The 22,359-nt window shown below is 45.9% G+C and overlaps 1 protein-coding gene across 7 annotated transcripts in view; it reads right to left on the reverse strand.

Annotated features, from left to right (window-relative positions):
* LOC114487248 (mucin-2-like) overlaps window positions 1-21,618 on the reverse strand; it is a 37,798-nt gene extending 16,180 nt beyond the window's left edge. The window contains exons 1-4 of one of the 7 annotated variants that reach the window (XR_008618745.1): window positions 16,470-18,601; window positions 15,660-15,785; window positions 11,111-11,294; window positions 7,052-7,249 (exon numbers count right to left, since the gene is read on the reverse strand). Coding sequence is in view for 3 of the 7 variants with exons in the window: in XM_028496421.2 (XP_028352222.1) it covers window positions 15,660-15,785; window positions 16,470-16,716; window positions 20,728-20,789 (435 nt within the window). In the remaining 4 variants the exon portion in view is untranslated. Of the gene's footprint in view, window positions 1-7,051; window positions 7,250-11,110; window positions 11,295-15,659; window positions 15,786-16,469; window positions 18,602-20,727 lie in introns of those variants that run through there. The other 6 variants (XR_003682195.2, XR_008618744.1, XR_003682194.2 and 3 more) reach the window with 6 other exon arrangements.
* Between the last annotated feature and the right edge of the window lie 741 nt (window positions 21,619-22,359).

The following is a 22,359-nucleotide window of genomic DNA, read 5'->3' on the forward strand; positions in this document are numbered from 1 at the left end:
CCAGCATTTATTGTTTCTAGATTTTTTGATGATGGCCATTCTGACCAGTGTGAGGTGATACCTCATTGTAGTTTTGATTTGCATTTCTCTAATTGTTAGTGATGTTGAGCATCCTTTCATGTGTTTGTTGGCAATCTGTATATCTTCTTGGGAGAAATGTCTATTTAAGTCTTGTGCCCATTTTTGGATTGGGTTGTTTGTTTTTTTGATATTGAGCTGCATGAGCTGCTTGTATATTTTGGAGATTAATCCTTTGTCAGTGATCATATGGTTTTTATCCTTCAATTTGTTGATGTGGTGTATCATGCTGATTGATTTGCAGATATTGAAAAGTCCTTGTATCCCTGAGATAAATCCCACTTAATCATGGTGTATAATCCTTTTAATGTATTGTTGGTTTCGGATTGCTAGTATTTTGTTGAGGATGTTTGCATCTATGTTCATCAGTGATATTAGTCTGTAATTTTTTTTGTGTGTGGTATCTTTGTCTGGTTTTCATATCAGGGTGATGGGGGACTCACAGAATGAGTTTGGGTGTATTGCTTCCTCTGCAATTTTTTGGAATATTTTCAGAAGGATAGGTGTTAACTCTTCTCTAAATGTTTGATAGAATTCTCCTGTGAAGCCATCTGGTCCTGGACTTTTGTTTGTTGGGAGTTTTAAAATCACACTTTCAATTTCAGTACTTGTGATTGGTCTGTTCATATCCGTTTAAATTTAAGGTAAATATTGAGTTGTATGTTCTTATTGCCATTTTGTTAATTGTTTTGGATTTGTTTTTTTAGGTCTTTTTTCTTCCCTTCCTCTTTTGTTCTCTTCTCTTGTGATCTGATGACTAATTTTAGTGTTGTGTTTTGATTCCTTTTTCTCTTTTGTGTGTGTATCTATGGTAGATTTTTGTTTTGTGGTTACCATGAGGTATTGGTTTTTGTTTTTTAACATCTTTATTGGAGTATAATTGCTTTACAGTGGTGTGTTAGTTTCTGCTTTATAACAAAGTGAGTCAGCTAATACATATACATATATCCCCATATCTCCTCCCTCTTACATCTCCCTCCCACCCTCCCTGCTTGTAAATTTTGGAGATTAATCCTTTGTCAGTTGCTTTGTTTGCAAATATTTTCTCCCATTCTGAGGGTTGTCTTTTCGTCTTGTTTATGGTTTCCTTTGCTGTGCAAAAGCTTTTAAGTTTCATGAATCTGTAGATTGCTTTGGGTAGTATAGTCATTTTCACAATGTTGATTCTTCCAATCCAAGAACATACCATGAGGTTTTGATATAGCAATATATAAAAACAAGATTGTTTTAAGTTGCGGTCTTTTAATTTCAAATGCATTTCCAATATCCTGCATTTGTGTTCTCCTCTTCACACAATTTCTGGTTTTGATATTATATTTGTGTGTGGATGATTTCCTACCTTTACTGTGTGTTTGCCTTTACCATTGAGCTTTTCCATTTGTAATTTTCTTGATTCTAGTTGTGGCCTTTTCTTTTCCACTTAGAGATGTTCCTTTGGCGTTTGTTGGCAAAGCTGGTCTGGTGGAGCTGAATTCTCTTAGCTTTTGCTTGTCTGTAAAGCTTTTGATTTCTCCATCAAATCTGAATGAGAGCTTGCTGGGTAGAGTATTCTTGGTTGTAGGTGCTTCCCTTTCATCACTTTAAATATATCATGTCACTCCCTCCTGGCCAGAAGAGTTTCTGCTGAGAAATCAGCTGATAAACTTATGGGAGTTCCCTGGTATGTTATTTGCTGTTTTTCCCTTGTTGCTTTTAATATTCTTTGCTTTTAATTTTTGTCAATTTGATTACATGTGTCTTGGCATGTTCCTCCTTGGGTTTATCCTGCACTTCCTGGACTTGGGTGATGGTTTCCTTTCCCATATTAGGGAATTTTTCAGCTATTATCTCCTCACATATTTTATCAGGTCCTTTCTCTCTCTCCTCTCCCTCTGGGACCCCTATAACGTGAATGTTGATGCATTTAATGTTGTCCCAGAAGTCTCGTAGACTGTCTTCATTTCTTTTCATTCTTTTTTCTTTATTCCATTCTGCGGCAGTGATTTCCACCATTCTGTCTTCCAGGTCACTTCTCCGTTCTGCCCCACTCATTCTGCTATTGATTCCTTCAAGTGTATTTTTCATTTCAGTTATTGTGTTATTCATCTTTGTTTGTTTGTTCTTTAGTTCTTCCAGGTCTTCATCAAACATTTCTTGCATCTTCTCAATCCTTGCCTCCATTATTTCTTCAAGGTCCTGTATCATCTTCACTATCATTATTCTGAATTCTTTTTCTGGAAGGTTGCCTATCTCCACTTAGTTGTTCTTCTGGGGTTTTATCTTGTTACTTCATCTGGAATGTATTCCTCTGTTGTTTCATTTCATCTAACTTTCTGTGATTGCAGTTTCTGTTCCACAGGCTGCGAGTATAGTTCTTCCTGTTCCTGCTGTCTGCCCTCTGGTGGATGAGGCTGTCTAAGAGGCTTGTGCAGGCTTCCTGATGGGAGGTACTGGTGGTGGGTGAAGTTTGGTCTTGTCCCTCTGCTGGGCAAGACTTTAAGCTGCTTGTCTGCTCATGGGTGGGGCTGTGTTCCCACCCTGTTCATTGTTTGGCCTGAGGCTTCCCAGCCCTGGAGCCTACAAGCTGTTGGGTGGAGCTAATGGCAGCCTCCAGGAGGGCTTACGCCAGTGGGTACTCCCCAGAAGCACTGCTGTCAGCGTCTTTGCCCCTCCAGTGAGCCATAGCCACCCCCTGCCTCTACAGGAGACCCTCCAATACCAGCAGGTGGTCTGGCCCAGTTTCTTATGGGGTCACTGCTTTTTTCTCCTGGGTCCAGTGTGCACAGGTCCTTGTGCGTGCCCTCCAAGGGTGGAGTTTCTCCCAGTCCTGTAATTCCTGTGATCAAACCCTGCTGGCCTTCATAGCCAGATTCTCTGGGGGCTCCTCCTCCCATTGCCAGACGCCCAGGCTGGGAAACCTGGCAGGCAGCTATTTACATGTTCTTGGAGCAGCCCTCACACAGCATGTGGGAACTAGGGTGGGAAAAAAGGACTCTGCTCTCCAAATATTGGGAATTTGTGCTCTCATCACTGACTGCTGTGTCTGATCACAGAGGTGCAGACAAAGAGATGGCAGCTATTGTTCTTGCACTCCCCCCTCCCCATTGTTGGGAGACCCTCTCCCACTAGCTGAAGTGACTTGCAGGGCAAATCTGAATGAGAGCTTGCTGGGTAGAGTATTCTTGGTTGTAGGTGCTTCCCTTTCATCACTTTAAATATATCATGTCACTCCCTCCTGGCCAGAAGAGTTTCTGCTGAGAAATCAGCTGATAAACTTATGGGAGTTCCCTGGTATGTTATTTGCTGTTTTTCCCTTGTTGCTTTTAATATTCTTTGCTTTTAATTTTTGTCAATTTGATTACATGTGTCTTGGCATGTTCCTCCTTGGGTTTATCCTGCACTTCCTGGACTTGGGTGATGGTTTCCTTTCCCATATTAGGGAATTTTTCAGCTATTATCTCCTCACATATTTTATCAGGTCCTTTCTCTCTCTCCTCTCCCTCTGGGACCCCTATAACGTGAATGTTGATGCATTTAATGTTGTCCCAGAAGTCTCGTAGACTGTCTTCATTTCTTTTCATTCTTTTTTCTTTATTCCATTCTGCGGCAGTGATTTCCACCATTCTGTCTTCCAGGTCACTTCTCCGTTCTGCCCCACTCATTCTGCTATTGATTCCTTCAAGTGTATTTTTCATTTCAGTTATTGTGTTATTCATCTTTGTTTGTTTGTTCTTTAGTTCTTCCAGGTCTTCATCAAACATTTCTTGCATCTTCTCAATCCTTGCCTCCATTATTTCTTCAAGGTCCTGTATCATCTTCACTATCATTATTCTGAATTCTTTTTCTGGAAGGTTGCCTATCTCCACTTAGTTGTTCTTCTGGGGTTTTATCTTGTTACTTCATCTGGAATGTATTCCTCTGTTGTTTCATTTCATCTAACTTTCTGTGATTGCAGTTTCTGTTCCACAGGCTGCGAGTATAGTTCTTCCTGTTCCTGCTGTCTGCCCTCTGGTGGATGAGGCTGTCTAAGAGGCTTGTGCAGGCTTCCTGATGGGAGGTACTGGTGGTGGGTGAAGTTTGGTCTTGTCCCTCTGCTGGGCAAGACTTTAAGCTGCTTGTCTGCTCATGGGTGGGGCTGTGTTCCCACCCTGTTCATTGTTTGGCCTGAGGCTTCCCAGCCCTGGAGCCTACAAGCTGTTGGGTGGAGCTAATGGCAGCCTCCAGGAGGGCTTACGCCAGTGGGTACTCCCCAGAAGCACTGCTGTCAGCGTCTTTGCCCCTCCAGTGAGCCATAGCCACCCCCTGCCTCTACAGGAGACCCTCCAATACCAGCAGGTGGTCTGGCCCAGTTTCTTATGGGGTCACTGCTTTTTTCTCCTGGGTCCAGTGTGCACAGGTCCTTGTGCGTGCCCTCCAAGGGTGGAGTTTCTCCCAGTCCTGTAATTCCTGTGATCAAACCCTGCTGGCCTTCATAGCCAGATTCTCTGGGGGCTCCTCCTCCCATTGCCAGACGCCCAGGCTGGGAAACCTGGCAGGCAGCTATTTACATGTTCTTGGAGCAGCCCTCACACAGCATGTGGGAACTAGGGTGGGAAAAAAGGACTCTGCTCTCCAAATATTGGGAATTTGTGCTCTCATCACTGACTGCTGTGTCTGATCACAGAGGTGCAGACAAAGAGATGGCAGCTATTGTTCTTGCACTCCCCCCTCCCCATTGTTGGGAGACCCTCTCCCACTAGCTGAAGTGACTTGCAGGGGATTTAAAGGGCCATTGCCCTTCCCCCCCTTTCCTTTTTGCTTTTTCTCCTTTTGGGAGCCAGAGTAGGGCATTCAAAAACAACTGCATGTATGGGGGAAAATAGTAAGTGACAGTGCGTATCTAGGAAAGACTCAGAAAGACATTATGTTTACATCTCAGGCTAATCCTCAGCATAGAGACAGCCTGAAACAATAAAAATAAAAAATAAAAACAATAACAAAAAACAGCAAACCCTGGGGAAGGAGGACAGTCTGATTTCCAGAGTTACTACATTAAAATGTCCAGTGTTCAACCAAATAATCACAAGACATACAAAGAAACAGGAAGGTATGGCTCATTCAAAGGAAAAAATAAACCAACAGAAACTGTCCCTGAAAAAGACCTGATAGAAGATAAACTAGACAAAGGCTTTAAAATAATTGTCTTAAAGAAGCACAGAGAACTAAAGGAAGATGTAATGAAAGTCAAGAAAATGATGTGTAAACAAATTGAAAATATCAGTAAAGAGAAAACCTAAAAAGAATCACCTCCCCCCAAAATTCTGGAGCTGAAAAGTACAATAAATGAAGTGAGAAAGAAAGTAGAGGGATTCAAAGTCAGATTTGAGCAGGCAGAAGAAAGAACTAGTGAACTTGAAGGTAGGACAATAGAGATTATTGAGGCTGAGGAACACAAAGAAAACAGATTGAAAACAAAGTGAACTGAGCCTAAGGGACCTGTGGGACACCATCAAATAGACTAACATATACATCATAAGAGTCCCAGAGGGAAGAGAGAGAGTATACTTGAAGAAATGACGGCTGAGGACTTCCCAAATTTGATGAAAGTCATGACTATAAACATCCAAGAAGCTCAACAAACCCCAGGTAAGATGAACTCAGAGACTCACACCATGGCACATTATAATCAAACTTTCAAAAGACAAAGACAAAGAAAGAATTTTGAAAGTAGTAAGAGAGAAATGAATACAAGGGATTTTCAGTAAGATCATAAGCAGATTTCTCATCGGAAATTATGGAAGCCAGAAGACAGTGGGCCAATATATGCAAATACTAAAATTAAAAAACCTGTAAACCAAGAATCCTATATCCAGCAAAACTGTCCTTCAAAAGTGAGAGAGAAATGAACATGTTCCCAGATAAACAAAAATTGAGATACTCCATGACCACTAGACCTGACCTGCAAGAAATGCCCAAAAGAGTTATTCAAGATAAAATGAAAAGGCATTGGACAGTAACTTGAAGCCGTATGGAGAAATAAACATCTCCATAAAGGTAAATACATGGGCAATTACAAAAGCTAGTATTATTGTAACAATGGTTTGTAACTGTACTTTTGCTTGTTTTCTGCATGATTAAGAGATTAACACATTTTTTAAAAGTTACAAGTATAAAGCTTGTATTACTGTAACTTTGGTTTGTAATTCCAAATCTTGTTTTGTACATAATTTAGGAGAATAATGAATTTAAAAGAATTATTGATTTATGTTTTGGGAAACACAAGTGTAGTGTAAGTACTTAAATTAAGCTTTTGATTGTAGTGTAAATGCTGAGACATCCATTTCAAATAAACATATTGCCATCTATTTGAAAAAGCTACTAACAAAACAAACAGTTAAGGAACTAGGCCACCCGCACTCAAGAAGTTCCCCTTTCAGAACACTGTGGGAAACGTAGAAAACTGATAACTTGGTAGAAAACTACACCCTAACTCTTGCTCTTATATTTCAATGATGAGTGACCCACAAAACCCCAGACACCATCTTTGGAGCCCAATAAGGGCAAAGCCCCAGGTCCTCTTTCTCTGTCTCTCTTTCTCTCCCACAATCTCACTGCATGGCCCTCAGATGTGCTGTGCACCCTCCAGGACCTGTGAATAATAAAGCTTGTTCCTCAAACTTCCCTGATGGGTTTTTGCTGAAGTGCATGCATCCTGCAATCATACTAAGAAACACAAGGCCAGCCCAGCCACAACATTGGTCCTGATGGCAGAAATGCCTGTGGTCCTCACTATGAGTAACACAGGCCCAGACCAGTGCCTCAGACATTCCCAGCCAAGAGCGTTCCCCTCAATAGGCTGGGACTGACACAACAGTAATCTTTAAAGATGTAATTTTGTGATACTGACCATGAAAGAGGTGAGGACAGCTGTAAAGGAGCAGAGTTTTATATGTTATTGAAGTTAAGCTGGAAGAAATTTATTTTATTTTTATTTTATTTTATTTATTTCCCAGTATGCAGGCCTCTCACTGCTGTGGCCTCTCCCATTGCAGAGCACAGGCTCTGGACATGCAGGCTCAGCGGCCATGGCTCACAGGCCCAGCCGCTCCGCAGCATGTGGGATCCTCCCGGACCAGGGCACGAACCCGCGTCCCGTGCATCAGCAGGCGGACTCTCAACCACTGCGCCACCAGGGAAGCCCCTAAACAATACACTTTTAAACAACAAATGAATCAAAGAAGAAATCACATGAGAAATTAGAAAATACTTATAGATGAATGAAATTGAAAATACAGCATACCAAAACTTATGGGATACAGGAAAAGGAGTGCTAAGGGGAAATTTATAGCTATAAATGCTTACATTAAAAACCAAGAAATATCTCAAATCAGCAACCTAACTTTACTAAATGAACTAGAAAAATAACAAATTAAACTCAAAGCTACTAGACGGAAGGAAATACTAAAGACTGGACCAGAGATAAATAAAATAGAGAATAGAAGAACAATACAGAAAATCAATGAAACTAAAAGTTTGTTCTTCAAAAAGATCAACAAAATTGACAAACCTTTAGCTAGCTGGACTAAGAAAAAGAAGAAAGAAGACTCAAATTTCTAAAATCAGAAATGAAAGTGGGGCTATTGCTACCAATTCTACAGAAATAAAAAGGATTAGAAGAGAGTAGTATGAACAACTGTATATCAAAAAATTAGATAACCCACGTGAAATGCAAAACCTACCAAGACTAAATGATGAAGAAACAGAAAATCTGAATAAGAGCTATAACTAGTAAGGAGATTGAATCAGTAATCAAAAATCTCCCAACAAAGAAAAGCCCTGGACCTGATGGCTTCACTGGTGAATTCTACCAAGCATTTAAAGAATTAATACACATCCTTGTCAAACTTTTCTAAAAAATTGAAGAGGAGGGAACACTACCTAACTCACTTCATGAGGCCAGCATAACACTGATACCAAAGCCAGATAAAGACACTACAAGAGGGACTTCCCTGGTGGTGCAGTGGTTAAGAATCCACCTGCCAGTGCAGGGGACACAGGTTCGATCCCTGGTCCAGGAAGATCCCACATGCTGCGGAGCAACTAAGCCCATATGCCACAACTACTGAGCCTGTGCTCTAGAGCCCATGAGCCACACTACTGAGCCCACATGCCTAGAGCTTGTGCTCTGCAACAAGAGAAGCCACCGCAATGAGAAGCCTGCGCATCTCAACGAAGAGTAGCCCCCGCTCGCTGCAAAGCTCACGTGCAGCAACGAAGACCCAAAGCAGCCAAAAATAAATTAATTACTTTAAAAAAAAAAGTTATGTTAAAAAAAAAAAGACACTACAAGAAAAGAATCCTGCAGGCCAATATCCCTTATGAACGTTGATGCAAAAATTCTCAACAAATACTAGCAAACCAAACTTAGCAGCATTAAAAGGATTATATATCATGACCAATTGGGATTTATTCTTGGAATATAAAGATGGTTCAACGTATTAAAACAATCATTGTAATATACCACATCAACAAAATGAAGGTTAAAAAAACATTATCAACTTCTTTTATACAGAAAAAATTTTTGACAAAATTCATCACCCTTTCATGATAAAACACTCAACAAATAGGAATAGAAGGAAACTGTCTCAACACAATAAAAGTCATATATGAAAAACCTACAGCAAACATCATACTCGATGGTGAAAGACTGAAAGCTTTTCCTCTGAGATCAGGAATAAGGCAAGGATGCCTACTTTCACCACTTCTATTCAACACAGAACTGAAAGTTCTAGCCAGAACAATTAGGCAAGAAAAATAAATAAAAGCCTTGCAAATTGGAAAGGAAGATGTAAAATTATCTCTGTTTGCAGATGAAATGATCTTATATGTAGAAAATCCTAAAGACACCACACACACACACACACACACACACACACACACAAAGTTGTTAGAACTAATAAATGAATTCAGCAAAGTAGCAGGATACAAAGTAAAATGCAAAAATCATTTGCATTTCTATATGTGAACAATGAACAATATGAAAAGGAATTTTTTAAAAATTCACAATAGCAACAAAAAGAATAAAATACTTAAGGATTAACCTAACCTAGGAGGTGGAAAGACTTGTACAATGTAAACTATAAAACACTGCTGAAAGAAATTAAAGAAGAAACAAATAAATGGAAACATCCCATGCTCAGGGATTGGAAGACTTAATATTGTCAGATATCAATACTACCCAAAGCAATCTACAGATTCAATGCAATCCCTAGAAAATCCCGAATTCTACAAACTAATGACGTTATTTGCAGAAGTAGAAAAACCCATTCTAAAATTCACATGGAATCTCAAGGGACCCCAAATAGCCAAAATAATCTTGAAAAAGAACAAAACTGAGAACTCACATGTCCTGATTTCAAAGCTTCCTACAAAGCTATAGTAATATGAACAGTTGTGGCTTTGGCCTAAAGACTGACATAGGTCAATGGAGTAAAATGGAGAGCCCAGACATAAGCCCTCACATACATGGTCAAATGATTTTTGACAAGGGTGCCAAGACCATTCAGTAGCGAAAGGACAGTCTTTTCAACAAATGGTGCTCAGAAAACTGGATACCCACATGCAAAAGAAGGAAATTGTACCCTTTCCTAACACCATTTACAAAAATCAACTAAAAACGGATCACGAACCCAAATGATAGACCTAAGACTATAAAACTCTTCGAAGAAAACACAGGTCAAAACCTTCACAGTATTGGATTTGGCAATGATTTCTTGGCATATCACCAAAGGCATAGGTAATAAAATTAAAAATAGACAAGTTAGACTTCATTAGAATTTTAAAGTTTGTTCATCAAAAGACACTATCCACAGAGTAAAAATGCCACCCACAGAATGGGAGAAAATATTTGCAAACCATATATCTGACAAGAGATTAATATCCAGAATATGTAAGGAACTTCTAAACCTCAACAGTAATAGTAATTTTTTAAAAACCCACACCATCTGGTTCAAAAATGGGCAAGGCTTGAACAGACATTTCTCCAAAGAAGATATATAAACAAGCACATGAAAAGATGCTCAGTATCACAAATCATTAGTGATAAGGCAAATCAGAACTACAGTGAGATAGCAACCTCATACCCATTAGGGTGGCTACTATCAAAAAACCAGAAAACAGCAGGTGATGGTGAGGATGTAGAGAAATTGGAACCCTTGTGCACTGTTGGTGGGAATGTGAAAAATATTGGATTGGACAAAGAGATCATTTGGGTTTTCTGTACCATCTTATGGAAAAACCAGAATGAACTTTTTGACCAACCTAATAGTACAGCTGCTGGAGAAAACATATGGCGGTCCTCAAAAAATTTTTTAAAAGAATACCCTATGATTCTTTATTCTACTTCTGGGTATATACTCAAAAGTGAAAGGAGGAACTCAAAGAGATATTTGTACACCCATGTTCATAGCAGCATTACGCACAATAGCTAAAACATGGAAGCAACCCAAGTGTCCACTGATGGACGAATGGATAAGCACAATGTGGTCTATCCATACAATGCAATTAAAATCAAATTAAATGGAGTTCCATTGAATTAAAATGGGATTAATTATTCAGTCTTAAAAAGGAAGGAAATTCTGACACATACTACAACATGGATGAACGTTGAGGACATCATGCTAAATGAAATAAGCCAGTCACAAAAAGACAAATATTGTATGATTCCACTTAGATGAAGTACTTAGTGTATTCAAAATCATAAAGACAGAAAGTGTAATGGTGGTTGTGGGGGGCTGGCGGGGGGAGAGAATGGGGAGTTATTATTTGACAGTTATGAAGTTTCAGTTTTACAGGATGAAAAAGCATTACGGGGATGGATGGTGATGATGTCTGCACAATGACGTGCACATATGTATTTAATACCACTGTAACTTTAAAATAGTTAGGATGGTAAGTTTTATGTGTATTTTACCACCCACACAAAACACACAGATACCTTGTAGAATGCACGTATGGCATGGGTCTAAACTGTTGGCATACAATCTCATTGTTAGGGATCCAGTAAATGACCTACCTGTGCACAATCTGAGTTTGGCAGGCAGGTGAAGATCAAAATATCCTGGTCATTACTGAAACAGCTTACATGGAGAATGTGGCTTTCAGTTCAGGCTCTGGGCTGTCCACCACTGCGCACCACTGCTGGACACACAGACCCCCTTGGATGTGAGCAGCAGTGCTTCCCCCGGGCAGATCTCCCCCTTGGAGACCGAAGGGGACCAAGTGGAACAAATGCAACAAATAAAAGACAGAGAAAGCCTTAATAACACCACCCAACTGCCAGCTGGGTAAATGCTTCCTCCCTCTCCTGCGGTGAGGGGTGGGGAAGGGCAAGAGGGGCAAGGTCAGGGTCATGGCTCTCCTGATGGTCCCCAAAGAGTGAAGAGGCACGCACACCACCCACTGCTCTGCACACACACTTCCCCTTAACACCATATCTGGGGGTAATTACTGTATCAGAACCAAGAGAACTTCCTCATTCTCCTTTATGGCCGCAGAGTACTCCATTGTCTGGGTGCACTGCAATTCTTTCCCTGGTGTCTACGGATGGACATTTAGGGAGTTTCCAACATTTTGCTACCACAATCAAAGTGTCTAGCTGGTCCTGCGTCATTTTGCATGGATGTTAGAGAATTGATAAGATTCATTCCTAGGAGCAGGATGGCTGGTTCCATTTGTGCATTTGTCACCTTGACCGATATTGTCAAATGGCCCTCCACAGGGGGTGTGAAAATTACACTGCAAAAGCAGCGGGCCAGAGCGGCTGGTGGCCGTCAGCCTCGCCGCTGGAAAATGGTAGCTGATCTAACTAAGCAAGTGGGTCTGTCCCTGCCTGCGGGGTGGTGAGCAGGGAGGGCAAGGAGGGGGGTGAGAAAAGGGCATGAGAAACTTTTGGTGATGATGGATGTTTTCATCTTGATCGCTGTGCTAGTTTCATGAGTATATAGACATATGAAAATTTACTAAACTGAGTATTTTAAATATGTGCAGTTTATTACATGTCAATAAAGCCCTTAAAAATTTTTTTTTAATTTTTTGGCCATGCCACGTGGCACATGGGACCTTAGTTCCCTGACCGCACCTGCTGCAGTGGAAGCACTGGAAGTACAGTCTTAACCACTGGACCACCAGGGAAGTCCCCAGCCTTTTTTTACAGCATGAGAACATGCTAATTTTTTTGGTGTGTGTGTGTGTGTGTGTGTGTGTGTGTGTGTGTGTGTGTGTGTGTGTGTGTCCGTGTCCTATCAGATTGCCCGAAAATAAACAAGATAATTGCTTCCAGTTCTGGCAAAATTGTGAGGAAACTGGCTCCCTGTTGGTAGAAGAATGAATTGGCCTAAGTCTTTTTGGAATTAATTATTGCAGTGTCCATTAAAAAGCGTTTCTGGGCTTCCCTGGTGGTGCAGTGGTTGCGCGTCCGCCTGCCAATGCAGGGGAGCCGGGTTCGCGCCCCGGTCTGGGAGGATCCCACGTGCCGCGGAGCGGCTGGGCCCGTGAGCCATGGCCGCTGAGCCTGCGCGTCCGGGGCCTGTGCTCCGCAACGGGAGAGACCGCAGCAGAGGGAGGCCCGCGTACCACAAAAAAAAAAAAAAAAAAAAAAAAAAAGCGTTTCTATTCTTTGCTGAAAAGAAATTATATGTACTCCTTATTCAGCTGTTATTAAGATCCTATTCATTTATTTCTCTTTTTGGCTCAGTTAAATGGAGCTCCACACATCTGTTTTCTGCTTCTAAGGCCAGCTAATGAATTTCCAGAACCTGGCCTTAAAAACGAAAGACTACATAGTTAACAAAATGAAGCCGATAGTTAAAGATGTCTCCTTTCCCCTGAAATCATGGAGGGAAAGATATCATTCTGAATTATAAAACTTGATGGAAGAATTTGATTTGATAAGGTGTTGAATTCAGACCACTTACTCTGTACAAATCTTGTTTTCTGGTACAAAACTGGGACTTGTCTGAACATTTATACTGTTACCAACTTCTCATTTCTGTTACAATGAATCTGTTATTTAAACAGAAGGGTCTTACAACGTTTCTAAGACTTTAGAATTTGTTGCCATGACCCATGAGAACAACTTCCAGTAGAAACCTGAACTCGGCTTCCTGGTCTTACTTGGTAACCATGTGTAATCACATTTCTGGATTCCTAAACAGTGTAAGTACCTAAGAGATTTGTCGGACAAACAGTAGACAGTCTGCCTCTCTGCTAGATTTCTCTTTTTTATTTTATACATTTATTTATCTATTTTTGGCTGCCTTGGGTTTCATTGCCGCGCGCGGGCTTTCTCTAGTCGCGGCGAGCGAGGGCTACTCCTCACTGCGGTGCACGGGCTTCTCATTACGGTGGCTTCTCTTGTTGAGGAGCACAGGCCCTAGGCGCGCGGGCTTCAGTAGTTGTGGCATGTGGGCTCAGTAGTTGTGGCTCGCGGGCTCTAGAGCACAGGCTCAGTAGTTGGGGCGCACAGGATTAGTGGCTCCGCGGCATGTGGGATCTTCCCAGACCAGGGACAGGCTCAGTAGTGGGGGCGCACAGGATTAGTGGCTCCGCGGCATGTGGGATCTTCCCAGACCAGGGATCGAACCCGTGTCCCCTGCACTGGCAGAAGGATTCTTAACCACTGCGCCACCAAGGAAGCCCTCTGTTAGATTTCTTATCTTAAAAAAGAGATAAAGAGTCTTATCTCACCTTAAACAAGATCTCTGAGGTAACAATCCTACTTCTAGGGAATGTATGTATCCGAAATAAATGGACATGTGTTGTTACGTATACAAGGATTCTTGCTGTAGGAGAAACTGTAAAATCCCAAAATATCCAGCAAGAGGAAAAGAGGCAAATAATTACACTACATGACAATGTGGTCATTTCAAAAAAAATGAGCAGTCCAGTGGTTAGGACTCTGAGCTTCCGCTGCTGGGGGTCTGGATTTGATCCCTGGTCAGGGAACTAAGATCCCGCATGCCGCAAAATGAGCCAGGTCCATTTTCACTCATTGGAGAAAATGTCCGTGACATGACGTTAAGTGAAAAACGCAAGCTTGCGGTCGAGTATCTATGGCAGGATCGCTGCGTGAATATAGATGTGTTTGCATGCCTGGGGAGGGGAGAGAGAAACAGACAGGCTGAGGGCGGAGGGGTCCCGTCCAGTCTGTCCTTCCCATGATCCTTCAAAATCTATGGGACGGTAGGTGACTTTTCTTTGTTCAGGTTTTTTATAATTATTATTTTTTAAAATCTTATTTATGTATTTATTTATGTGGTTGCGCCAGGTCTTAGATGCGGCAGGCGGGCTCCTTAGTTGTGGCAGGCTAACTCTTAGTTGCGGCATGCATGTGGGATCTAGTTCCCTGACCAGGGATCGAATCCAGGGCCCCTGCATTGGGAGCGCGGAGTCTCGCGCCACCAGGGAAGTCCCCGTTCTGATTTTTGAAAACAAAATGGTATCTTGTACAAACATGGTGGAGAAAGGAGTTCGTTTAACACATACCCATGTCTGTAGTGCTTGAGTCTGTTGGCATTATGAATAATTTTAAATTTCTTATTTGATATTTTATTTAGTTTGGACATTTTCTACAGTGAGGTACTTCGGAAACTAGAAAATCGTTTTGTTTTGCTTTTGCTTTTTTTAAGTCTATATGATAGAGCGAAGGATGCCTCGGGCTTTACTTCAAAGCGAGACTGGTCACACTGGTATATTATGTGATGGGGCCTGAGCTGCGGCCGGGCTCCTCCCGAAGGGGCCGGCCATTCTCCTGCCACTTATTCCGTGAAGAGTTGATCCAGGTGGAGGACTGAGGGGCTGGGAGGCTTAGGCCTAGGCTGGGGGGAAGGAGGGCAACATCGTCCCCTCCTGCAGGGCCAGGGCCCACCTAGAGCTTGGCCAAGACCCCGGGGCTGCAGCTTCCTGAAGTGTAGCCAGGAGTGGTGGAGGGGACCCAGTTTGGGGTCCCCAGGACAGGCAGTAAAATTCGTCACCCTCGCTGCCTGGCCTGGGCCCTGTGGTGGGCGGTTAAGAGCAGCTTGTCTTGGTTTGGGGCAGAGCCACCCTCTGAAGGAGGAGCCCATGCTGAGGGCTGCCAAGTACCTGGTGGGCTAGGGGGTCTTTGCCCAGGAAGCTGTCATTGGGGTCACAGGGTGAAAGGAGAGCTGGGTCAAGCTCGGTCAGCAGAGGCGCTCCTGGGCCCAGAGGGCGGCTGTTTCTCAGGGGTGGGTGGGCAAAGTCCGGAACTTGGAGGTCAGGAACCGTCTCGCAGGATAAGCCCTGTCAACACTCCATGCCCCCCAGTTGCCCTGACCTTCACTTTGCTCCCTGTGAGCTAGAGACCTCGGCCCACTCTGTGCAGGAGCCCTTGGGTCCTTCCCCAGCCTGACCAGGGGCACGCGAGTCCCACGTTAGCTGTGCGGGGCCCTGCCTCAGTCGCCCCAGCCCCGTGGGGGGAAGGGGGCAGTTCTGCCAGCTGCCTCTGCCTGCCACGTCTTTCCCCTGAATGCAGTGAGCAACCCAGTCCGTACTACGTTATCAGTAGGTGGAACTTGGGAGGCCAGGAGAGGAAGAGGAACTCTTACTTTTTCCAAGGCGATCCAAGGACCGTTCCAGAATTGTTCAGCAAGGGCTGAGCTGGCCAGTGAACTTCTAGATAGACTTGAAGAGGAAGCAGTGCTGGGATTCCCACGGACACAGGGCACGCTGAGCTGGAAGGAGAGAAGCCAGGCGGACTGAGAGAGGTGTCCCCAGAGAGAGGGGGCTGCATGGTGGGGGCCAGCCCCTCCCCTTTGCACTGACAGGAGGGGAATCAGAGGGCAGGGGACAAAAAACAGGCTGGGTCCCCCACGGGGACACGGTGGAGAGTGGACAGCAGGGCGCGGAGCTCGGCTGGGCCTCCCTTTGGTTGCTTCCTCCACGTGCCTTCCCCACGAGGACGATCCAGCATGCTCCCCGCTGGTCAGTGGCAACAGCCTATAAGTCCGTGGCTGTCGTTACTGAGTCCCCCTTCCAGACGTCACCACAGTGACATCTGTCAGCCCTACGCCCGCTCTGTCCCCGTGCCTCACCCCTCCGATCCCTGGCCCTGGGGATCAGGGCGCAAGGGCCGTGCTGCCCAGCCTTTCCTGTCTTCCATATGCCGCCCAGGGGCAGATGGCAGCCCTGGGTCCTCCAGAGGCCAATGACCCCAACGACATCCCTGAAAAGGTGGGCCAGCCTTGGGGCAGGGCAGCTCCCGGGAGGGCGCCCCCAGCCAGGGAGTGGCCCTGGGGACTGACCAGGACGGCGGGACACTCAGAGCGAGCGTCCCCGGACGCTGTATGTCAATCAACGGGAACCAGGACTGGAAAGAAAGGGAGGCGGGTGTTGGGAACCCCCTCGTGCAGAGGAACCTTTGGAGAGCAGGGTTCCGTCGGGGAGAGGACACCAGCCCATCTCGGCTTTGCAGGAGGCTCTCTGGGGATTGCAGACTCCGGCCTGATACCCTGATCGGGAAGCTCGCGGCAGACGCGCTGCTTCTCTTCCACCGCGCTGGCTGCGCCCCCTCGTGGTGGCAACTCGGGATGGACCGCTGCCGAGCACATCCCTTCTGAGGCCCTTTGCCGGCCGCCTGCCTGGGTTGCTCCGTGTTCTGACTCCCTGAGTGGGGAAACAATTACAGAAAGAAAAGACCACAGCTTTAAATATTTTATCCAATAAAAATTTCAAAATGAAAGTAAATACGTGAAGTACGGCTTAGCCTGGGTTTTCTAGAAAACAGCCTGAGGCAAAGATGAAGTTGGCACGATGCTTTTTCAGGGGAGATGCAAACCAGGGAGCAAGGAGGGGAGACAGAGAAAGGCAAGCAGTAGTGCGGCCCAGTGTGAAGTGATGCATCGCCACGCTGGTACCATTTCACAGCGAGCCCAAAGGGGCGAGCAGATGCTTGGCAGGTGAGTTCGCTTGGCCCGTGGGACTTCTTTGGAAAGACTGGGAGGGGGAATTTCCTCAGCACTTCGTGAGAGGGAAGAGGGGAGGACATGTGTCTGCCTAGATGCCTTCAGTTTTCCATTGGCCAAAGTTTGCCCTACCAGGAGGTCACTTTCTCACCCTTCTACGTTACTTCATTTGGCCCTTCAGTGGGCAGTCAGGGCGCAGAGCCTGCAGCTTGGGATGTGGGGCTTCATCCAGAGGAGTGAAGAGAAGGCCAGCACTGCAGATGTGTGTAAAGTAGGTCTGATGATGTAGTGGCAACCAAGGAGAGGCGTCCAGCGTCCACAGAGCACAGGGCTACTCTGTCCCAGGTGCCAGAACAATCTGGGCGCTAACTGAGTCAACTGGGAGTAGAAACAGCTGGGGAGGAACAAGCCACAGGGAGGTTCAGGAGGCGGGCAGCAGCGAGGGGACCCAGGGCGATGCGTAACATTTGCGTCCATTGCCGTCCTCCCCTTGCTGCCCTGGATCTGTTAGTTTCCTTGCATGTTATAATGCGGGGGCTCACTTTTTCCCTTCTCAATGGAAACAAGATGGCGTCATTCCAATCGATCACAGACGCCCTCTCAAGGTGACGGCCAGCAGCTGTCTCTTGGAAGCCTTAAGATGAGCTGTCCCAGGGAATCCCCAAGTTCCCGACAATCTTCCCTGTCCCCGTCGTGCAGGAGCTTCTCGTGGTGATCAGGATCTGGTACCGTCTTGTCCTTGGTCCACTGGCATGCAGAGCCAGTGATCATTTGTGGAAACTTCACCAGTGATAATTAGTAGCCCAGTGGTAATTAGCAAAACCTGCTGTGTCCCAGGTTTCAGTGTTCTCTCCTGGGAGAGATCCCAGGAACTCTAACTTGACAGAGTTTTAGGGACAGGAAGCACAAATTCCACAAGTGGGTCACTGGCCCAAGCCCATCGTTTTGCCACCAGCTGGTTATCAGGAACTCCCCAGGGGCCGTGGGTGAGGCTTGAGAGAGAAGAGGTGGTGGGTCTGTTGGAATTTACTCCCGTCTTCTGCACTGGCTTGAGCCTGATTCAAAAGTGCCGCTACCATTACATGCCAGATGGCTCCTGGGCATGCCTGCCTTGTGACTGACTCTCTTATGACTCAGTGGGTCAGATGACAGCTCATGACGGGAAGCTCTTCTGCATAGTCACTTGTGGCCATGACCCTCTGCTGTATGTCTACCGGGGCTGACAGCTCCCAGCAGCTGTTTTATAAGTGCTGGGGAGAGTGTGGACCTGCCCCATATTCTGGAGGGCTTTGCTGCAACTCTTTCATCAGGGCTTGCCAGAGAATCCAGATAGCATTCAAATCCAATGCTGATACTTTTATTTCCATTAGATGTGCTGGATCTTGTGGCTCAAAAAGCATCCCGGGGCTTCCCTGGTGGCGCAGTGGTTGAGAATCCGCCTGCCGATGCAGGGGACACGGGTTCGCGCCCCGGTCCGGGAAGATCCCACGTGCCGCGGAGCGGCTGGGCCCGTGAGCCACGGCCGGTGAGCCTGCGCGTCCGGAGCCTGTGCTCCACAACGGGAGAGGCCACGACAGTGAGAGGCCCGAGTACTGCAAAAAAAAAAAAAAAAAAAAAAAAAAAAAAAAAAAAAAAAAAAAGCATCCCGAACGCACTGCAAAGCCCACTTTTGCTCTGGGTCCTATTCAAAGCTGGAAGTCCCTGGATCACTCAATAAGTGGGTACAGTATCTGTTGCCTCTAAAATACAAAGAGCCCCTTTACATAGCTGTACCTCCTTTTCAGCGGTAGGAGATGCAAAAGGGAGCAATCTTCCCTTCCTTTCCCTTCCCTTGGAGAAGACGTTCCGGCATGCTCAGACCATTGGACCTGTAAAAATTTCACTGAGGGGCCAGTCCGCTGAGTTGTCTTTAATTTCCCATTATCTGGCATATATGAGACCCACTAGCATATCCAAAGTACTTGCCTCTTCCTGCTTAACAGATCCCATTAGCATGGTGTCATCAGTACAGTGAACTAGCATGACATCACGCAAAATATCAAGATGGCCAAAGTGTCTCCTGACCGTCCTTGAACAGAGGGCAGCAGAGTTAACATGGAGCTGAGGTGTATTGATGACCTTACCACATAGTGTTGAATTGCTTTTGCTCCTCTGTCTTCATAGGCGTTGAGACTAAACCACTCACTAGATCAATAACCGTATATCATATTCCAGAGGGTTGATTGATCTGCTCCAGTAAAAAAATGTCATATCCAGCACATCAGCTATAGTTAGAATTACTACCTGTTTAACCTGTTGAAGTTCACACTAGCCCACCACCATCTGCCATGATCCATCTAGGTTATGTGTTACGTCGATGCCAGACAGATGAATCCAATGAATATTTGGCGGGACCATCATCCATACATCTTTTGAGTCTTTGATGGTGGTGCTTTTACTTGACTCTTCCTACCATATCGGCCTGTACCGCGTAGGTCAAAGAATTATTGAAAAAGCAAGTCACAAAGAGCAAGCGCTTTGCAAGTCTCTGTTGATGATACGCTGGCTAATATCGCCTTGGCCAAAGAAAGTCACATGTCCAAGCCTGAAATCAAGAAGCAGAGAGACTCTACCTCTTGATGGGATGAGCATCAAAGAAACGGTGGTCTTTAAAAAAAACGACTGCAGCCTTGCTGTAGGAAGTAGAAAGGTTGCATGGTGCCCCCTTGACTTGGGCTGCTGCCAGCCTGAGCCCACATGGAGCTGCCCGTTACACTTGGGGCTGAGGACAGAGTGGGCTGACGATGTGTAACATGGGACATCAGGGTGTCAGCCACGGTCAGCCTCTTGCACCTCTCAGACCCTCTCATGCCATGCTTAAGTCCAATTTTTCAGTTCCTTTTAAAATCCACAAAAGGCTAAACGCACAAAAATTAGGGGGAGAAGTGAGAGCTGCTGATGCATCTGGACTGACGATGGCAATTGATGCACCTGCTTTTTCTCCACCACTCGTGGCAGATTTTCCTCGCCTTCAACAGTCATTTAAATTGGCTTAGGTTGCTTGCTTGGTAGGGTGACCGAGACTTTCAGACTTAAGGAGTCTGAGACCTTAGTTGCCTTGCTTTTGTCAAAATACAGTTGCTGCAGTAGGCCATTCACCATTTTCACTTAGGATATAAGCACCCAGAGATGCCCCAGAGAATCCCCTGAGTTGCAGACATGTTCCTCTCTGTCTTCATTGTACAGCAGTACCGTGGCTTCTCATGATAGCCGGGGTCAATTACCCCCACCAAGACAGTAACTCCTCTCTTTGCTGCTCCATCAGAACACAGAGCTCAGAGTGACCAGATGGTAGTCATAGCTTCAGGTTCAGTGGAACCCTTACCGTACCCGGAGGAAGAATCCATCCCCTGGATAATAATGTAGCGGAAGCTACTGCTTCGAGGACAGGAAGCACAAATCCTTCACGTGGGTTTCCGGGAGTGATGAGAAGAGTGGTCATTCCTACTTCCCCCGGCGTCTTCTGGCTCTTTGGATGTAGTATCGTATATGGGCCGTTGGCTCCCTTCTTACTCCCCACCCTGGTGGACAGCCCCTCAACCCTGTAGGATGAGGTCCCCAGTCTGTTGTCTTAGCTGAAGGTAATTCCAATCTTCTATCTGGCCAGCTGCTTCAGGGTGATATGATCTCTATTAGGAACAGAAGATCCTGCAGTCATAACCCATCGCCATACCTCTTTTGCTGTAACACGTGGTCCTCACTCTGAAGTGATGGTATGCAAGATCCATCAGGCATCAGGTAAGCCTTTGGAGAGCGGAGCTGGCAGAGGAGCTCTGGGCATAGAAAAAAACATCTATATCCAGGGTAGGTATTCTGTTGAGGAAGAATTTCTTCCTCTCCTGGTTGGAGGAGGTCTGATGTAATAAACTGGCCAAGTGAGTGGTTGGCCTTCTCAAGGGACAGCCACTCTGAGGGCTACCATCTCTTGCCCTGACAGGTCAGGCATTCCGTGGCATCACTGGTGAGATAAGTCTCGGAGAGAGGATGTCCCCACACAGCCTCCAGCTCTGCCACCATTGCCATCTGGTCATGGTCCCACTGTGCAAGCACTAGGGTGGCTGAGGACAGAGGCCAGCTGATTTCTACTGGATAAGCCATCTTGTCTACCAGGTTGTCAAGTACTTCCTTAAGGCGGGGAGGGGGTCTCGGGTGGGCTCTGGTGATCTGCCTACTTTCTGCCCAGCCCCCTCACATTCACAGCCTTTTTCCCAGACCTCCTCATCACTGGTCTTCCAGCCTCGCCCCTTTCTTACCCCTAACCAGAAGCCAACCATTCGCCACTGCCCGGGAATCCGTATATCCTTACCTCAGACCCCTCCCCCTCCCCTAAATCAGATGACCAAGGAAGCCCTGACCTCCTGTGTTGAGGTTCAAGGAAAGTGCTAGAGGCCCGTCCGGGAGAGGCCAGGGGTTCACTGCCTGCACAGATGGAATCTGGAGAGACATCCCCCTGTGGGCTTCCTCAGCGCCCCAGTGCCTGCCCTCCCCAAGATGCCTTCAGACGGCTCCGGGGCCTTCATGCCTTTGGGACTGAGTATCTGCCCCCATTTCACCTGAAACCACCGTAAACTAGCTGCGCCTAAACTGCCCACGCAGCCCCCTCCTGGACAGGGCAGGGCAGGGCGGGGCAGGGCGGGGTGGGGCAGGGCTCCCCTCCATCCTGAGTGCAGTGTGCAGGCGCCGCTGCAAAACCCATGCCACGTGCCATCCCAGAATCCAGGTGGACTGGAGTCCCGAAGAAGTTTCCTAAGGGGGGCTTCCCTGGTGGCACAGCGGTTAAGAATCCACCTGCCAATGCAGGGGACATGGGTTCGAGCCCTGGTCTGGGAAGATCCCACATGCTGCGGAGCAGCTAAGCCCGTGCGCCACAACTACTGAGCCTGCGCTCTAGAGCCTGCGAGCCACAACTACTGAAGCCCGCGCGCCTAGAGCCCGTGCTCCGCAACAAGAGAAGCTGGGCTGACGATGTGTAACATGGGACATCAGGGTGTCAGCCACGGTCAGCCTCTTGCACCTCTCAGACCCTCTCATGCCATGCTTAAGTCCAATTTTTCAGTTCCTTTTAAAATCCACAAAAGGCTAAACGCACAAAAATTAGGGGGAGAAGTGAGAGCTGCTGATGCATCTGGACTGACGATGGCAATTGATGCACCTGCTTTTTCTCCACCACTCGTGGCAGATTTTCCTCGCCTTCAACAGTCATTTAAATTGGCTTAGGTTGCTTGCTTGGTAGGGTGACCGAGACTTTCAGACTTAAGGAGTCTGAGACCTTAGTTGCCTTGCTTTTGTCAAAATACAGTTGCTG

This window comes from Physeter macrocephalus, chromosome 11 (assembly GCF_002837175.3).
Source record: "Physeter macrocephalus isolate SW-GA chromosome 11, ASM283717v5, whole genome shotgun sequence".
Lineage (NCBI taxonomy): Eukaryota > Metazoa > Chordata > Mammalia > Artiodactyla > Physeteridae > Physeter > Physeter macrocephalus.